We start from the raw sequence: 20,458 nt of genomic DNA, 5'->3' as shown, positions 1-20,458 counted from the left end.
AGGTTTTAGGCATATGGTGGCGTACTCTATATCCATGTATTTTATGAATGCCTTGACTGATTTTTATAGATATACTTAATTTTACTGCTTTTGTGTTTACTGCTTACTCTTATTGTCTTTCTTTCCACTCAGAGAGTTCCCTTTAACATTTCTTATGGGACCGTTTTAGTGGTGATGAATTCCTTTAACTTTTGTTTGTCTGAGAAACTCTTTATCTCCCCGTCTGTTCTGAATGGTAGCCTTGCTGGATAGAGTATTCTTGGCTGCAGGTTTTTTTCTTTTAGCCTTTGAATATACTAGGTCTTTTGGCCTTCAAAGTTTCTGCTGAAAAATCAGCTCTTATCCTTTTAGGGGTTTCCTTTGTACATAACTGTCTTCTCTGGCTGCTTTTAAAATTCACTATCAGTACATTTTGCCATTTTAAATACTGTGTGTCTTGGTGAGGACCTCTTTGGGTTGATTTTGTTGGGGGGTTCTCTGTGTCTCCTAGATCTTGATATTTCCTTCCCCAGAATCAGGACGTTTTTGGCAATTGTTTCTTCAAATAAACTATCTACACCCCTCTCTCTCTTTTCTTATGGAGTCCCCATAATGTGAATGTTACTGTGCTTGATGGTGCTGCTGATGTCTCTAAGACTCCCCCCCCCCCCTGTCCTGTTCAGCTTCATTGCTTTCTGTTACTCTGTCCTCCAGGTCATTCTTCTGCTCATCCATTCTTCTTCTTCTTCTAGTCTACTATTTATCTCATGTAATATATTTTTAATTTCAGTAATTGAGTTCTTCATCTCTGGTTCTTTTTAATATTTTCTGTGTCTTTGTTAAGAGTTTTACTGAGGTCCTCCACTCTCTTAAGTCCAGTGAGTATCTTTATGACCACTAATTTAAGTTTTGTATAGGCATATTATCTTTGTTTCATTTAGCTCTCTTGCTGTGATTTTTGTCGTGTTCTTTCATTTGAGACATATTCCTTTGTCTTTTCATTTTGTTGAACTCTCTGTGTCTACTTCTATGTGTTAGGAAAGTCAGTTATGTCTCCTGTTGAAAATAGTGGCTTTATGAAGAAGAGGTCCTGTAAGTGCCCTGCAGTGTGAAGTCCCCTGTTCACCCTAATGTGAGAGTACGTTTTTCTCTCCACTCCATGCCCAAGGTGTCCATCGTTCCTGTGGATAGTCCCGTTGGTCCATTTTGCTCTGTACCATGTCTTCACCCTTTCTACTCCCTACAGTGGGTTCTCCTCTCTATATTTAGCTGTGGAGAGTGTGTTCTGCCTGTCTTTGAGTCTTTTCTAGGTTTATACTAATATGGGTGTTACCTAGTTGTATCAGTGGGAAGAAGTGAGCTTAGGATCCTCCTACTCTGCCATCCTCCCCACCTATCGACCTTTTATGCTTTTAAATATATTTTATTATGAACTAGTCAAGTTCTACCAAAAAATTTCTTTAACTTTATGATTCTCATAGAGATTGCACTGAATCCATCAATTATCTTAAATTTAATTGGCATCTTTATAATATTGAGTCTTCCAGTTTATGACCATATGATATAAGCCTTTATTCAAGAGCTTCTATAAGGGTTTATAATTTTCTCTAGGGATTTTCCATTCTTCATTAGATTAGCTGTCACAATTTCATATTTTTAGCATAAAATTTGCTATTGTTAATGGTATTTTAAACATTTTTATTTCCAATATAAATACAATGTTTACTAGACTTTTATGGAAGTCTTTTATTTCTGTATGTTAACAATTTTTTCATAAATGAATTTTTTCACATTTTGTTTCTTACTCTATAGTTACAGTGAATCTTATTGATACTAAACCAGCCTTGACTAATGTGGATAACCATAACTTAATCCTGGCATTATCCTTTTTAAATATTGTTGGACTTTGTTTTTATTTAGGATATTTGTATCAGTGCTTATGATTATGACTGATCTGTAGTTCTCCTTTTTTATATTATCCTATTGGGCTTAGGTGTCAAAAATTTTGATAGTCTCAGAAAATGTGAAGTTTTGTTTTTGTTTTTCCTATTCTCTTTAAGGGTTAATTAATCTTGGCATTATTTCTTCCTTAAATGGTTGTTAGAACTCACCAGTGATGCTCTTTGGGCCTTGAGTTTTCCATATGGAAAAATTTTTTTAATATTCATTCAGTTTTCTTAGTGATTAAAAATCAAGGCAGGTTTTTCTAATTGTTAAGTCAACTTATTAAAAGACATTTTTTCTAGAAATTTTTCTCTATGTTGTCTAAATTTTCAAATTCTTGATATAAATTCATTCATAATAATTTCTTTTTAATATCTGCAGATTGGTAGTAATATCCCCCCTTTTCATTTGTAGTGTTGGTTAGTTGTACCTTCTCTGTTTTGAGATCTATTATATAAAAGTAGTATAGAGTATAGTTACTGGTGTCTGCTTATTATTATTAAAGAACAGGTACTGATACATATTAGATGTACCATGAATGCTGCTGTCACAGTAACTTGTCTCATTTTTATTTGACAGTATATCATGTTAATCTGTAGTTGGTCTTTGCATTTTAGCCATGTAAAGCTGCAGTTGGAAGGGTAGAAGAATAGGTCACAGAAACCAACTTAGAAGAGAGTTTCAAGAAGATAAATAGCCAGTAATGTTTATGAAAGTTCCAGGAGAGGGCAGATTGGAAGTCTTAAATTTGGCAGGAATAGATGTTATTTACTGTAATTGATAAACAGTGGTCAACCTCTTAGTCTCATGTAGGACTTGTGACCCTTAATTGTTTTAAGACACTCCTTCTTTTTTTAAAGATTTTATTTACTTATTCATGAGAGACAGAGAGAGAGAGGCAGAGACAGGCAGAGGGAGAAGTAAGCTCCATGCAGGGAGCCCGATGTGGGACTTGATCCAGGCATTCCAGCATCACGCCTTGAGCTGAAGGCAGGTGCCCAACTGCTGAGCCACTCGGGCATCCCAAGACACTCCTTGTTTCAAAATCCACCAGGCATCAAGAGTAAAGTTTTCAAATTTTTAGTTAGAAAATTTTCAACTCTCCTCTTTTTTCTTTTCATTGTTTCCAGTGATTACTTTAAGCTCAAGGGTGAAATTCACTGACTAGGAAATTTGGGAAAGCTTTTGTTCATTCTGTTCATCCTGTAGATATCAAGGCTTATATCCAGAGTTTTAATGCTTTCATTTTCTAAGCATTCTGAATTACTGTTTATATCAAAATCTATTTTTTACCTGGTATATTTCTAATTTTGTTCCTTTGCAATGTGCCTTTAAATTGAGACCTTATATTGAGGTCTTCTGAAAGGCAGTGTAGAAGCTTATGAAAATACTAAAGTAGGCAAATCATGTTTCACACAAATGGAAATTCTAGTTAACATAAGAGATCACTTTATCTTTTCCTTTCACTTTAGGAACTTGTATCCCTGAGGCCCTGTAAAGCTGCAGAACTGGTTGCTACTCACTTTTCTGAACAGATTGAAACAGTCATTAAAAAACTCCAGGTAAATATTGCAAAAATAAATTGGGAAGAAACATCTAGTGGAGAGATAATTACTGAATATCCATTTAAGCACTTTTGATTGTAGTAATTTCTACGATAGTTGCCATTTAAGCATTTTTTATACTGTGTGTGTGTGTGTGTGTGTGTGTGTGTGTGTGTATTTGGGAGCAGTTGTGTGATAATCTCTGCATCTGGAAATGAAGGAGTTCATCTTTCTGCATAGTAAGTAGTAACATCCCAGAAACATTTTTAGAACTATACTCTGTACTTACTCTAGAATTTGTAATCCACAGAAGATCCCTCCTCCTCTTTTTTGTTTTCTTTTGTTTTTCTATAGGAACTACATCTGTATTCTCTTTGAGGTTGATGTTATTTATTATTTATTCAGACTTTTGTCATCCTCACATTGTTAATGCTGACTATTTAGAATTTTTCTTGTAAAATCTTAACTAGAATACAGTTATATTAATGTCAAATATTGAGATGTTCAGTTTGAAGTACTCATTAGTGAACCTAGTGTTCCACTTGTCACTATCATTGCAGTGATAATAATGAGTTTTGCTTACTGTCGTTAAGGCTGTAAGTGATAGAGGTAGGAAGTAGGACAATGACAGCAACATAAAGCATGACCCAGAGTCCTCAAGTACCCATACTTGAAGGAGAGGATAACCTTTTAAGTTGAAAACCAAAGCAGTGAGTGGGGGCAGCTGGCCTGAGAGACAAAGATATGCAGTTTATTAACTTAAACACTTATTATGGCCTTACCATATACTGTAAGGTAGGCCTTGGGTTGCAAATAAGAATACAATCTTCTCTTTAATTTTTCCTGTGAAATAAAGAAGTGCTTATATACCATGCAAGGTTACAAGTGCTACAGCAGACACATGGAGAAAGCGCTGTAGGAATAAGAGCAGAGAGTGGTGGACTGATGCCAGACAAGAGCCCCCAGCCATGCCTGGGCTGGGTCCTGAGTGACTGGCATCCATTTTCTAGGCAGAGAATTGAGAATCACTTTCTAGATAGAGGATTATGGGTATGTAGAGACTTGAAGGAATGAGACAACATGCATATCCAGAGAATGGCCAGTCTGTGTGAAGCATGACGTGCTGGGGACGATGGTGGGAGGAGCACGTGGTGAAGCTAGAAAAGGTCTGCTGGAGGGAGGAGTTGAAACTAGAGAGGCTAGAAATGAGAGTTTGCACTCTGATACTGAACAATCTTATGTGTAGCACTAGAAATTATACTGGATATTCTAGACAACCTAGAGAATTACTAAAGTTTTTCAGCAAAAGGACATCATTAGATTCATTTTATAGAAAACTAACTTTATAGTGTGGGGAGTAGACTAACAGAGCATATGGAGAACAGAGACCATGGAGACTAGTTAGAAAGTGAAGGGTTTAGGCAGAAGATGGCGAGAATGGGGACTAAGTCAGTGGTGGTAGTGTGGATGGGTTCAGGGTGTGTTGTGGTGTAAAACCTGTATAGGACTTGGAAATGAGTTAAAAGTGATGGGAGAGGTTAAAAGTGACTCCCAGGCATCAGGCTTGGCTGTCCAGCATAATGAGGTCCATGAACTCAACACATCCATTAATTCAATAAATATTATGTACCTTTTGTGACCCAATAACACTGTTATGTACTGTGGATATAAAAACATAGACATGTATGCCTATGCTTAAGGAAGAAGGCAGATAAGCCAACAGACAGTTGCAGAATAGTTGAACTTAAATGATGATAAAGCATTGCCCAGGATACTGAGAAGTACATGGAGAGTCATTCAGTCCATTCTAGTGATTAGGACAGGAGGACACTTCTGCTAAAACTACTCTCCATCCCCTCTTTAAAAGTCAGCAGTTTCTGACGTATTGCCTCCTTAGTGTTGTTACTGTCATTTAAGGTTATCTAAGCAGGATTTTCTGTTTCCCTTTGTCTCTAAAGATCCTTAGAGACAGAGAGGCCAAGTAAATAAATATAATGTCACTTATCAGACAAACATAAAAAAGCTAAAGTGTCATAGATTTTGTTTAAAAGATGTTTATTTGATTGTGGAGTGCTTGGAGAGTCTTACACATTTCTTTTAAATAAATGAAGTATTTATTTTATTGCAAGGATTTACTGAATATGAAAGTACCTTTCTTAGTGGCAAGAAATACGCTTCTAACCAATTATTTTGAGAATTCTTGAAATGAAAAAAGCCAGAATATTAAGTTACAACCAGGAAGAGAGTCCTATTAAATAAAACAAAATGATAGACCAGGAAAATGATAGAGAATCAAAGACTGATAACATGTTTTAAATGTCATCTTCTAAAGTACATTAATCCTTTTCAGTTTTGAGAGTTCTTTGCTTTATATGGATGAAGTTTGAAGTATCCAGAAAGAAAGAAGAAAGAAAAACTAAGCTATAATTTTTGCTTAGTTTCCCTAAGAACTTAAAAACATTATTTATATTCAGAGTATTTTAAGGTGTATCTCATTTAATTTTCACTTCTACCTCTGCAGAAGTCAGAGAAGATATTGTGTTCTCTTTTTCAGATAAGTAAACTGAATTACTAAGAGAGTCAGTGATTTAAACAGTCACATGGCAAGTAAGTGGAAGAAACAGAACCCAGATTTCATGACATATTAATTGTTAATGTTGCAGTGTGACGTCTCTTCTGTAGTTGATTACAGAAGTTAATGAGCTTTTTTGGTGGTGGTTGCTGTTGTGTCTCAAACTCCCACTCTACTTAGATTATCTCACAATAGGCTATTGTCACAAAAAAGGAGGACCAGGTGAGGCAGTGTGAACCCCTCAGTGTAGCTAGAACTCACTGTCGGCACAGCAGTTCAGAGCACCTGCCTTTCCCAAGGTCCTAGTGCTGAGAACCGCTAAGGATGTGTCTTAGTATAGGGCTTTTATTTTTTTGACAGTAACAATGCATTTGTGTTTCTTCTGCACTCAAAATGGAATGTGTGAGGGTGATTTCAATTACTGAGAGGAAATGACCTCCAAATGACTCTTTAGAATTTCTTAGATCTGTACATAGACTTAAAAGGGATTTTCTAGAGTTGTTCTTTACCGTGGCATAGTTTGAAGATTTGTTTAATTTTTTTTATTGTTTTTCTATTCAGAACCAAGTTTTGCTTTTCAAATTTTTGAGGAGTCTTCTTGACCCAAGGTATGTTAATAAATTTGTTTTTATTCTAGATAGATGAAAATTAAAGGAAATAAATTGAGGTTAAGAATACTGGCCCATTGTGGAGCGCATGGTGACTCAATCGGTTAAGTGTCGAACTCTTGATTTTGGCTCAGGTCATGAACTCTCTCTGCCTCTCCCTATTCCCCGTCACCCATAAAAAAAAGAAGAAAAGAAACTGGCTCATTTTATCTGAATAGTATAATCGACTTTTGATATTTAATGTTAGTTTGACAGTTTCATAAATTATTCTAAAACATCTGATGAAAATAGATTATATCTTGAGGGAATACTTTTCATTTGAACATGGGCATACATGGTGAGTTGTTATCATTGTAAAAAAAAAATAATGAAGTGATGCCGTGAAGACATGGTTCAGGAACAATCTGATGACCATCTGGCTTCCCCTTTCTATCCTAACATCACTATTTCCTGTTCTTTATTCCATACTGTGGATTGATAGTTTTACTTTCAAAATAAACCCCTGGTTTCCAGCTCACCTCTAAATTTATTACTTCTTAAATCCTCATTTGAAGTGTTAATTTTAAATAACTTCTTGTGGTGTGAGAAGCAAAGTTTAATTTTTTTTTTTAAGTGCTACTGTGGTACTCATCACATGAAAATTAACCCAGGGAGATAAGATTAGTAATGGATTTTTAAGCAGAGCAGCTCTGTGTGAGAGATCTTAACATTTTGCTGTGACTAAGTGGACTAATTGGGAGTTGAGTGGAATAATATTTAACATCCTCTAAGACAGTCACTCTGTCCTAACTGGAAGTATGTGTCAGAATCACCTTAGAAACTTGTAAAAATACAGACATCTGGGCCCAAACCCACAGAACCATTGTAGGTGGGGATATTTTTGATGTGTACTGAGTTAAGCATTGGTGGTGTAAGGGTAATGTTCCAGTATGACATAGCTTTCCCATCAGACGTACAAACTTTTATGTTGCTTTATGGTGTACACTAGCTGCTGAAAACAGTCATTTAGTTACTTAATGATCATCTCAGTTTGGGTTTCCAGGATTCTGTGCTATTTTTACATACCACAATGCCAGTAGTCTTGTTGATTGTAATAATTTTTTGAAATCTCAGTCATTTAAATCTAGAGCAGGCCAGGCTGCATTTAAATTCAGTCATCCAGATGTGGATGTTTAGAAACATGCACATGCAGATGTTTAGAAAGGCAATCTGACTACATACCCCAGCACCACTGTTCAAAACATCTTCACATCATCTGTGTTTTAATTCCCTGTTCTTAGAATATCACTGAGGCTAGATAACTTCTTTTTTTTTTTTTTTTTTTAAATTTCTATGAATCATTTGTCTCTCCCGCAGAGCCAGTTTGGGCCAAGGTCATTTGTAGTTAACTGATAGGAACATCTTAGATCGGTTGGGTGTTGGTGGGGAAAGGGTGGAGAGAGCTGGGGACAGAGATGTGAAAGAAGACGGGAGGTGACCGAGGAAGGAGGCACCCAGCCTCAGCCCCAGCCCTTTCTTTGTGACCTGTGCACCCCTTTCTCTTGTGGCACAGTTCCTCCTGTTCCTCCCTTGTGGCACATCCATTCTCCTAATGATGTGGAAATGTTGAGGTTCGAAGCCAATAGTCAAGAATTCTTGAGATGTCTTTGGTGCAAAAAGGTGTTTTTATAGCATGGGACAGGACCCCTGAGCAGAAAGGGCTGCCCTGGGATTGTGAGAGCATCTGATTATATATTCTGGTGTTGAGGAAGGTAAAGACAAGGGAAGTTTCCAAAAGGGTTTCCATATGCTAATGAAGACTCACAGGATGCTGGAGGCCTAGCTATTGTCAAGCTAAGATTGTCTTTCCCTTTTGGGAGTTCCTGGAGGAAAGTTTTATCCTGCCTTGCCTCAAGTATCTGCCAGTGGGCTGCAGGTTATAAGGAAATTCAGTTTTATCCACATTTACTTTTTTCCTTTGTTCCTCACATCACTAGGACCTAGAGCCTCTTCCCTTAGGGTAATTTATTTGATCAAGTCCTTTTTCCCCAACCGTCCTATCTGGTGGGACTCAAGCTAGAAGGACAGAGGAAATTCAGCTTTGTGCTTGGCTCTTTCTCACATGTAATAAAATACAGAAGATGATACTGGCCAAATCTTATTTTTTATAAATAAAAAGATACCAGTATTAGGTAATATAAATGCAGTCATCGCTCTGAATGACTGATTTCCCAACACATTTTAGCCTTTTTAAATAAGAATTCTTTTTGACTAATCTGATAAAAAAGGGATTAGAGTCTTGTCAGGTTCTGGGAAACAAGGGAATATGGAAAAGACACTTAGAGGAAAAAGAACAGCAAGAATAGGTAGACTGGGCCTGCCTGGCAGTTTTCACTGGCAGACAGTGGAGACTATTTTTGCCTTTGATTCTTCCCATTCTGTTCTTAAGCATTTGATTTTTTTTTTTTTTTTAAACAACCAGGTTCTCCCCCAACCACTCATGAAGTTCTTTTAGCAGTGTTCTGGCAAGTAAGGAAAATGAAAGAAAACAGTCGTTTTCAGATGGAGACTGTATATGTGTGTCATGTCAGAATATTACTTTTTTTTTTTTACTTTTGCCCACAAAACCTGAGTTAATAGGATATATATATATATATATATATATATGTATATATATATATATATATAGTTTATGCATATTTGATTTAACATTTACCAGTATTCATTGAGTTGTTTTTGAGGGGGGTAGCCTTTTATTTTGTCAATAGCATTTTTAAAGGGACAAATCATCTAGTTGAATTCTTAAGTATATTTCTCTATTGTCTTTGTTCGATTTCTTTGTTATCTTTGCTATGTAAATAATGTCCTCAGTAGAATTAATTGACCTACAAAGATATTGGTGGCATCTGTACATAGAAAGATTAGATAGTTTTTGGCGGGGGAGTTAATCCTACAGAAGCAAATTACTTGCCTGAATTGAGGCCAACAGCTTGGGAGAGAATGGATTTGCATTCTCTTCCAATTCCCTTCTTTGGGACATCTGCTACATAAAGGCCTATCCTTCCCCCATTCCCTGTGTGCACTCCTGCCAGGCCAAGAATTCTCATGGGAGTTCTCCTGATATATTTACATCCAGATGTAGGCCTTTTGTGGAGTGGGGATGCTTGAAGAATAATAGAAAAGGACACTGATGGCTTTTGTGGGGCAATGAGCCGCATAAGGAATAAAGAAAATGTGCAAGTATATTTATATTCACAGTATTTTCCCCAGTACACTTCTCTTGGTAATGTCGATTTAGCCTTTGCTAACCATGTCCTGGAGGCCTCTGAAATATATGGTATGATATTCTTGTAGGAAAAAAAACACATAAAAGTCACATTGTATTTCTAATCTTTAATCAAAATAAAGTAAAACTTGAGTGTTGCTAAGAAAATGAGTAGCTTTGCCAAGGAGCAAAACATAGATTATGGAAATGGTTATACATTGGATTTAAGTTGAATTTGTCAGTGTTTCTGTGGATAATTTTGAAAGGACATTTTAAGATATTGACACTCTTTGTTAAAATAGCATATTTCACAATTAAATAAAAAATTAGATCGTTATGGGGGCACCTGGGTGCTTAGTAGGTTAAGCATCTCTTTTTTAATTAAAAAAAAAATGTTTAATTTCAGCTCAATTTGCCAACATATAGTATAATACCCAGTGCTCATCCCATCAAGTGCCCTCCTTGTACCCATCACTCCAGTCACCCCATCCCCCCACACTCCTCCCCTTGGTTGCAAAAGCATCTGACTCTTGATTTTAGATCAGGTCAGGATCTCAGGATTGTGAGGTTGAGCCCCTGTGTTGGGCTCCATGCTCAGTAGAGAGTCTGCTGAGATTCTCTTCCTCCCTCAGCTCCCCCTACCCCATATGCACACATGCTACCACCTCTCAAGTGAATACATCTTTTAAAAAATTAGAATATTCCGTTCATGAAGTTTGACATAGAAAATTCATTTCTACTTCTGTTAGTGCCTATCAGCTTGTCCAGGCTTACCACCAGATAATCCTATTGTTAGGATACATTTTTATCTACCCTTCAAAGGTTCTTCTGGCTAGACGAAGAATCAAATTGATATGAGTCAGAATAACAGGAGAAAATCAAATTTAATTTCATGTATATGAAAACCCCATGTACGAGAGAGTTTCAAAGACAGAAAGGTAAAATAAGATATATATGCCATCCTAAGCTAAGGAATGGGATAGGGGCCTAGGATTTCAGAGAGGAGGAGGGCAATTTACAGGGCAAGAAGAGCAGATGTTCGGTATTTAGATTTTTGCCCAGCCATACAGATGGGCCACTCAGATGAAATTTATCTCTGATAATAACTCTTACTCTGGGAAAGACTCCCACTTTAGATTCTTTTAGGTAGTTAATTGGAGGGGAAAGATTTCTCTTGAGCTCACAGGGTCTTAATTGCCTTTAGCTCAAAATAGTCCATATGCCAAAGTGACATATTTTGATGAGACTTGTTCTAAACCCTTCAGTGTTTTTGGTTAGTACTTTGCCAGAAGCTCAGATTTAACCTTTTAAAACATATCATTTCCTAATCTCTAGACCCTTTAGATAGATAGATAGATAGATAGATAGATAGATAGATGGTTGATAGCAAGAAAATAGCCTACACTTGTTTATTTCTTTATTGATTACATCTTTATAATGAAATTGCTGTCTGTTAAGTACTATACTTGAGGTTGAAATGGCATTATCTGCCCATTTATTTCATTTAACAATTTACTGAGTAACTATAGTGTGCTAAGCACTCTGACAGGCATGGAAGATGAAATAGTGAATAAGATGGGGCCTTGCCTTGAGGGAATTTACATTCTAATGGAGGAAATAGAGAAGTAAGCAGGAAATTATGTTTAAGTGTCTTAAATAAAATTCTGAGAGTGATGATGTGTTCTTCACTTTGCTTTACCTACTCCACTTTCTCAGCCATACCATACAGAATCAGTTATGACCCCAACCTTTTTTGGATAGCTCCTGTATATATATATATATATATATATATATATATATATATATATATAGGAGTCCTCTCTTCTGTTCCCTACTCCTCTGGTTCAGGCACACAGTATCTCTCTCCTGATCCCTCTTGCAGGCTTCCTAACCAGCCTTCCTAGTTCTTCTCCTTCCATTTTTAAAACAGGCGAAGTTCTCCTTCTCAGAGTTCTTTCTGCTCTCTTATCCAAAGCAAAACACAACTCCTCATGGCCTTCCTTGATGTGATTCAAGGCCTGTCTATCCAGGTTCATTTTCTTCCTTTCTCCCATTTCTCTTTGCTTTATTCCTCAGCAGTATTGACCTGTTTGTGCAGAGGAGGCACTACATGTTATCATTGCTCTCCTTCATAGTCTACTTTGTCTTTTTTAAAATTATTTATTTATTCATGAGAAATTATTATATATATTATATATATAATATATATTATATAGTAATGAGAAATTATATATATAATATATATTATATAATATTATAATATATATATACAGAAAGACAGAGACACAGGCAGAGGGAGAAGCAGGCCACATGCAGGAAGCCCGACATGGGACTCAATTGCGGGACTCCAGAATCATACCCTGGGCTGAAGGCGGTGCCAAACCGCTGAGCCACCCAGGCTGCCCTCCACTTTGTTTTCTTGAGAGCAACTTAAAGTATGTAGTGTGTGTGTGTGTGTGTGTGTGTGTGTGTGTGTTATTAAGACCTCTAAAGTTATACGTATGCTTTGATCTAGTGATTCACTTTTGGAAAATGTTTAAGGAAATGCAATGAAAGAAAAAAGTAGTTAATCTTAAAATACCCATATTAGCATTTACATAGTGAAAAAGCTGTTTTAAAATAAGGCTGGGGGAATAAAGGCCATATATGAAAGACCCACAGCTAATAGCATCCTCAGTGGGGAAAAAATTGAGAGTTTTTCCCCTAAGGTCAGGAGATGACAGGGATGTCCATTCTCACCACTGTTTTTCAAGAGTACGGTAAGTCCTAGCCTCAGCAGTCAGACAACAAAAAGAAATGAAAGGCATATACAGCAGCAAGGAAGAAGTCAAACTTTTACTCTTCTCAGATGTGATACTGTATGTAGAAAACCTAAAAGACTTCACCAAAAAATTGCTAGAACTGATGCATGAATTCAGCATTTCTTATACCAATAATGAAGCAGCAGAAAGAGAATCAAGGAATTGATCCCATTTATAGTTGCACCAAAAAGCATAAGATACCTAGGAACAAACCTAACCAAAGAGGTAAAAGATCTGTATCCTGAAAACTATAGAACACTTGTAAGAGGAATTGAAGAAGACAAAAAAAAAAAAAAAAAAAGGAAAAACATTCCATGCTCATGTTTTAGAAGAACAAGTCTTGTTAAAATGTCTATACTACCCAAAGCAGTCTACACGTTTAAAGCAATTCCTATCAAAATAACACTAGCATTTTTTCACAGAGCTCAAATAAATAATTCTAAAATTTTCATGGAAGCAGAAAAGACCCCAAACAGCCAAAGTAATGTTGAAAAAGAAAACCAAATCTGGAGACATCACAATTCCAGACTTCAAGCTATATTACAAAGATGTAATCATCAAGATAGTATGGTAGTGGCACAAAAAGAAAAAAGAAAAAACCCAGAAACATATATCAATGGAACAGAATAGGGAACCCAGAAATGGACCCACAACAGGATGGTCAACCAGTCTTCAACAAATGAATAAAAGAAAAAAAAGAAAAACATTCTCTTCAACAAATGGTGTTGGGAAAACTGGACAGCAACTCGCAGAAGAATGAAACTAGAGCACTTTCTTACACCATACACAAAAATAAATTCAAGATGTATGAAAGACCTAAATGTGAGACCGAAAACCATCAAAATCCTAGAGGAGAACACAAGCAGCAACCTCTCTGTCCTTGGCCATAGCAACTTTTTACGAGACATGTCCCTGGAGGCAAGGGAAACAAAAGCAAAGAACTACTAATTGACTATCATTTTTCTTCCTTTTGAAGAACTTCTAACATTTCTTGAAAGGCAGGTGTACTGATTCTCACAATATTTGTCTCAGAAAGTATTTCTCCTTCACTTTTGAGAGATAATTTGCTGGATACAGAAGTCTAGGTTGGTGGTTTTTTTCTTCCAACACTTTAAATACTTCCCTTTCCTCTCTTCTTGCTTGCATGGTTTATGGAGAGAAGTCTAGTGTGATTCTTATCAGTCTTCCTTTATAAGTAAGCTGTTTTCCTTCCCTCTGACTTCTTTTAAGATTTTCTCTTTGTCTTTGATTTTCTGCAGTTGGAGTATGATATGCCTAGGTGGAGATTTTTGCTGTTTATCCTGTTTGGTGTTCTCTGAGCTTCCTGGATCTGTAGTTTGATATTTGTCATTACTTTAGGGGAAATTCTCGGTCATTATTGCTGCAAATATTTCTTCTGTCCCATTTTCTCTTTCTTCTCTTTTTAGTGTTATATTTGTCCCACAGTTTTTGGATATTCTATTCTGGGCTCTCCCGTCCCCAGGGTGGTTTTTTTTTTCCTTTGTATTTTGCCACATGGCATGTTCCAATGAGAGATGAAATGATTACTCAGAATCCAGTATCTTGGAACAGATACTTCAGATTCTGGAGGGGCTTCACCATCAGGCACTACCAAGAAGTACAGGTGCCAAGGTGAAACCCTGAATTTGGGTTGGCTATCGGTTTTATTATCGTAGAACGTGAAGTATGTGGGAAAAAGGGAAGAAAAACAACTCAAGAAAACCAATCATGAGAGGGGCAGTAGGGAACTTCATAGGTGACTATCTACACAGGTTTCATAGAAACATTAACTAGGGGGCTGTGGAGGATGGGGGAACTGACCTCAGTAGGACTGGCTAACTACCCACCATCATTGCTGTTTTCAACATGTATTGTTTTCATTACTGACCAATGGTGGGAATAATTGGCTTTGGCCATATGCATAAAGCTATTGCCATTTACCCATGTCCCTGTTCTTATGGTTTCTTTTATCTGCTGAGGTCTTGCTTTCTCTTTTTTTTTATTTTTTTATTTTTTTGTTTTATTTATTTATTTTTTATTTTTTTAAAGATTTGATTTATTTATTCATGAGAGAGAGAGAGAGGCAGGCAGAGACACAGGCAGAGGGAGAAGCAGGCTCCATGCAGGGAGCCCAACATGGGACTCGATCCTGGGTCTCTGGGATCATGCCCTGGGCCAAAGGCAGGTGCTAAACTGCTGAGCCACCCAGGCTGCCCCTTTATTCTTTTTTTAAAAGATTTTATTTATTTATTCATGAGCGACACAGAGAGGGGTCTTGCTTTCCCACAATATTTCAGTTTGGAAATTTCTATTGATGTGTTACTGGCATACCTTGAAGCTCACTGATTCTTTCTCAGCTGTGTCCAGGCTGTTGATGAAGCCATCTAAGGCATTCTTTATTTTATTCAGTGTTTTTCATTTCTAGCATTTTCTTTTGATTCTTTCTTAGAGTTTCCATTTCTCTGGTTACTTTACCCATCTGTTCTTACATGTTGTTTCTTTTTCCTTTACAGCCCTCGGCATATTAATCATAGTTGTTTTAAATCCTGTCTGATAAATCTAGCATCTCTGCCATATTTGAGTTTGGCTCTGATGCTTGCTGAGTCTCTTCAGACTGTATCCTTTTTTGTTTTTTTAGGATATCTTGTATCTTTTTATTGAAAGCTCAAAATGAAGTACTGTAAACTGAGGCAAATAGGTCCTTGGTGTGACTTTTTATTTGGCTAGGAGTGAAGCTAAACTTATTGTGTGCTCTAGCTATAGTTTGAGGGTGAAAGTTCCTTGAACGTCCTTGTTTTTGTCTCCCTGGTTGTCTTTGGATTTCCCCAGAGACTTTTCCTAAAGTCTGAGCTGTGTAGTTCTTCAGTTATATTTCTATATTATCATACAGGCATGCTTTGTTGATGGGGTGGTGAGGTATGGTAAAGGGGAGACATTCTATAGTCCTGTGATTAGTGTTCACTCTTTTGGTGAGTTGTATGTCTGGGTAGTGACCCTCCCAAGTACCTCTCAGTAGCCCCTTTGCCCTTTAAGTGAGACAGGAAGGCTAGAAAAGGCTCGACTTGGGTCATTTCTCTTCCCTCAGCTTGTTTAAGCTCTGGTAAAATAGTTTTCCTGGAAAGCAGTTGTATTAGCTTGCTAGGGCTGCCTTAACAAAGCACCACAACTGTGTGGCTTAAATAACAGAAATTTATTGTCTCAGTTTTAGGGATGAGAACTCTAAGATCAAGTGTTGACAGGATTGTGGCTGTGAGAAAGAGACTGTTCCATGTTTCTTCTATAGCTTCTGATGATTTGCTGGCAGTCTTTGTCATTTCTCAGATTGCAGAAGCATCACCCTGATTTCAGGCTTCATTTTCTTTCTTTTTTTTTTTAAAGATTTTATTTATTTATTCATGAGAGAGAGAGAGAGAGAGAGGCAGAGACACAGGCAGATGGAGAAGCAGGCTCCATGCAGGGAGCTCGATGCGGGACTCGATCCCGGGACCCCAGGATCATGCTCTGGGCCAAAGGCAGGCGCTAAACCGCTAAGCCACCCAGGGATCCCCCAGGCTTCATTTTCACATGCATTCTCCCCGTATGTAGGATTGTGTCTCAATTTCCCCTCTTTTAAGGATGCAGGTTATGTTGGATTATGAGTCCACCCTATTCCAGTATAACCTCATCCTAACTTAATTAATTACATTAACAAACTTGGTGTTTCCAAAGCAAGTCACATTGTGAGATACTGGGAGTTAGGACTTCAGCATATGAATTTACAGGGGACATAAGTCCGTAACAGCAGGTCTTGTTAAGAAGAGCAAAATGCTCTGGATGTATTTTTAAATGGCCACTTTTCTTCTCTTTGCTACTGGAAGCATGGCTGGATTTTTCTCCAATCTTCACTATGAGAACTTGGTGGCTCCTTGAGATAAAATTCATGAAAGTGTGGGAACCTGCACCCCAAGACTTGGCGACCTAGAATATTTAACTCTTAAGTTTGTCCACACCAAATCTCTGGCATTTTGTCATTTACAGTTTAAGTTTTCCTATTCCAGTACTGGCTCCAGAAGCAGTGGTTTCTGCTCCTGGCTTCCACTCCAGTATGCTGTGATTATTTATATCTACCTGTCTGTTGCTCTCCAATTTAGGGATGACATTTTGCCCCATGACTTCAGCTCTCAGGTAGAGCAAAGAGGAGCTGTTGATTTTTGGTTTGTTTGGCATTTTTCCTGTGAGGATGGAAGTGTTAACTTTCAAGCTCTTTACATGCCAGACCAGAAACTAAACATCTTCGTTCTCTGTATGTTCAGAATTATATGTGGATATCATTTTAAATTTATAATAGTCTGACCCAGCATCAGTTCAAAACTGTTTCTGAGAACAGTTTAAAGAATATTTCTGTGGTGGGGTCACAAAACTGCACCTTTTTTTCTCCAGTTCCATCCATCACTTTGGGGAGAGAATGGTATTACATGTCTCATCCAGACCTGAAAATGCCTCAATTTAGGTATTATGCTGAGGTGGCAGGATGTGTACCTATCCAGCCTTTCTTTTTTTTTTAAAGATTTTATTTATTGATTCATGAGAGATACAGAGAGAGGCAGAGACACAAGCAGAGGGAGAAGCAGGCTCCATGCAGGGAGCCCGATGCGGCACTCAATCCCAGGACCCTGGGATCATGCCCTGGGCCGAAGGCAGATGCTCAACCCCTGAGCCACCCTGGCATCCCCCTATCCAGCCTTTCTTTGACTTAGGCCTATCAAGACAATTCTTGCTAGTAGGATTACTGGCAGATTTTAGTGTTAAGGAGAGCTTTGCAGTGGGAAAAAGATACACACTGCAAATAACCTCAGAGTTCTTCTCATTACCATTATTAATAGTGGTATTTTTAAAAAATTGTTTTAGCTTACCCTGTAAGTTTTTATGAGTTTTTAATTGAAGTCTGTACAGCATTGGAATGACCCAGATACTCTTTGTACTTGATAAGGTTATGGAGCTAAATTAATTTTCTATGAAAATCATTAGGCTCTTATTTCTGTTAGCTTATAAAAGCCATTTTTCTGCTTATGTAGGAGAACATTCAAAACAATTCAGTTTCTTTTTTTGTGACTATCAGAGAGATAATAACAATTCTATTAAGATTTGGGGAGGACATTTTGACACTTGAGACTAGGGAAATGGAGAGTGAACAAGTCCCCCAGGAGATGTGGCTTACATCTGCTATTACATTGATTTGATGTAGCAGAATCTTTGCTGTGAGAATGGTGCACTTGTCTGCTTTGGTGTGAGAAGGGAGTGCGGCTGTTCTGTGGGAGGGATGCTGGAGTTCTGCAGGATGTCGAGGGCTATCCGGGAGATCTGTGCTACTGCATACTTTCTTGTGACAGGACAGGTTTCCATCCAGTTTGTGGCACATTGCTATTGGTACAGTTCCATATACATTTTGGAAGTATTGTCTTTGCTACCTTTAATAATCACACTTAAAGTGCTTTTCGGGCAGATTGGAGTATTCACTGGTTTTGTTCAAATTACATGGGATTACATTGTGGCTTTTTTCTTTTTTATAGTCTATGATATTTTAATAGCAATGTATTGGGGCAGATGGTAGCTATACCTGGGGTGAACATAATATATAAACTTGTCAAATCATTATGTTGTGCACATGAAACTAATGTAACATTATGTATCAATTATACTCAAGCAAAAAATAAAAATAAAAAAATCAGTACCCAGGAATCCTGTCATCATTGAAATTAACATTGTGTACTTTCATTCTCTCTTTTTTTTTTTTTTGTCAGCAGTTGTATGCACATCTACATATGCATTACATACACAATTCATACAGCTATTATACTATATGGGCAAATTAGATCCTGTGTTTTTTGTTATATTTGATTTTGCTTCTATCTTAGCTTTTATCTAAAATACCAACAAGTGCATGAAGACTTCTTTTATCTGAATTTTATTATTTATGTATTTATTTATTTATTGTATTTTTTATTGGAGTTCGACTTCTGATCAAGTGGCAAGGATGAGCTATGATTTAACTTTGCCTTTTAACAAACCCTTATCCAAAGGTACCAACTGACCAACTTCAATTCTTGATCAATGTATCTGATTAGAAATGCCATACTTGTACCATATGACATAATGTTCTATGTATAGGTTTGCCCATTGTGGCTTTTTTTTTTTTAATGGAGGAGGGGCAGAAAGAGGAGGAGAGGGAATCCCAAGCAGGCTCCATGCCCAGTGCAAAGCACGATACGGGACTCAGTCCCACAACTCCGAGATCGTAACCTGAGCCAAAATCTAGAGTTGGATGCTTAACTGACAAGTCACCCAGGCTTCCCTACATTGTGGCATTTTTAACATGGAATGTACATAGAAAGCTTAGAAGTTCTGCCTAACGACTTTGTAAAACAACTTGAGAATGAAAACTACATGGAGAATAATTGTCTTTTCTCTTGTGTGTTGTGAGTGATATATTTGAGTTCTCAGTCTTAAAGGTACCAAGTAGGGCATCTGGGTGGCTCAGTCAGTTAAGGGGCTGCCTTGGGCTCGGGTCGTCATCCCAGCATGCTGAGGTCAAGCCAGAGGCTGGCTCCCAGCTCAGCAAGGATCCTGCTTCTCTCTCTCTCTCCCCACCCCCAGCTTGTGCTCTCTCTTGCTCTCTCTCTCTAAAATAAATCTTTAAAAAATAAATAATTTTTTTTTTAAAAAAAGGTACCAAGTAGTCATCAATATGCCACCACCTGGATTTATGGAGATGAGCAGGGAATTCAGGCAATCAGGATTTAGGCTAAGCTGAGGTGGTCCTAAATTGTCAAAATAAGTTACAAGGAGATTATGAAACTCTCTTTCTCAGAAATCTCAAGTAGTCTCTACTAGCCTATTTTTGTGCAATGTTTAGAGTGAAGAAGAGAGACTAGACCAGACTTTTTTCATCCCCATGCAACATGTTTTCTTTATCAAATATTTTTATGAAAATTTGAATTTTAGAGTCATTTAAATGATGTAACTTATTCAAAACTGATACATAGTTTATCCTCCCCTAGAAATAGCCAAATGTACAAGATCATAATTTTAAATTATTTTCACAACCTGAGTAAGGGTGGATGTTTTCACCAACCTGAATTTTTGTGCATGATTGGTATGTGCATGTATTTGACAAGGCCTATATATGCTTTCTTTTAAAGCTGACAAGAGAAAAGTTGTGTATGCCTTGTAAAATTCTACCTTTTATATATATATTTAAGTGTTCATATCTTAGAGTCAGTGCTATTCTTTTTTTTTTTTTTAAGATTTTTTATTTATTCATGAAAGACACACACACAGAATGAGAGAGAGAGAGAGAGAGAGAGGCAGAGACACAGGCAGAGGGAGAAGCAGGCTCCATGCAGGGAGCCCGACATGGGACTTGATCCCAGGTCTCCAGGATCACATCCTGGGCTGAAGGCAGCGCCAAACCGTTGAGCCACCCAGGCTGCCGAGTCAGTGCTATTCTTAAAGTAGAAATTCCCAAAAGAGTAGATAAGGTTTAAGTCTAAAATACATAATTTTGATACATTAAAGTTAGCAGTGGCAAAGCAGGTAGCTAATAGAAAAGTAACAAGTAGCTTTGAGAAATGGATATAACAAATTGTATTTATGTGTAAGACTGATAAGCAGCAGTCAGAAATGGATGTAAATTCATTGTTACTCTATTTATTAAAGTTTTTATTATGTTGATGTTGACTGATCATTTCCCCAGCAGCCATATTATTTCCCTCACAAATGAATGCATC

The 20,458-nt window shown here is 37.3% G+C and overlaps 1 protein-coding gene across 4 annotated transcripts in view; it reads left to right on the top strand.

The window, feature by feature from the left end:
* The window catches only part of VPS8 (VPS8 subunit of CORVET complex), a 249,364-nt gene that overhangs the window by 142,445 nt on the left and 86,461 nt on the right, over positions 1-20,458 (top strand). For all 4 annotated transcript variants that reach the window (XM_041731695.1, XM_041731696.1, XM_041731694.1 and 1 more), the window contains 2 exons: positions 3,396-3,485; positions 6,601-6,647. In XM_041731695.1, coding sequence (XP_041587629.1) covers positions 3,396-3,485; positions 6,601-6,647 — 137 coding nt within the window. The remainder of the gene's footprint in view (positions 1-3,395; positions 3,486-6,600; positions 6,648-20,458) is intronic.

The sequence above is a fragment of the Vulpes lagopus genome, chromosome 17 (assembly GCF_018345385.1).
Source record: "Vulpes lagopus strain Blue_001 chromosome 17, ASM1834538v1, whole genome shotgun sequence".
Classification (NCBI taxonomy): domain Eukaryota; kingdom Metazoa; phylum Chordata; class Mammalia; order Carnivora; family Canidae; genus Vulpes; species Vulpes lagopus.
The sequence above is the reverse complement of the archived record's forward strand: the minus strand, read 5'-3'. Positions and strand labels throughout refer to the sequence as shown.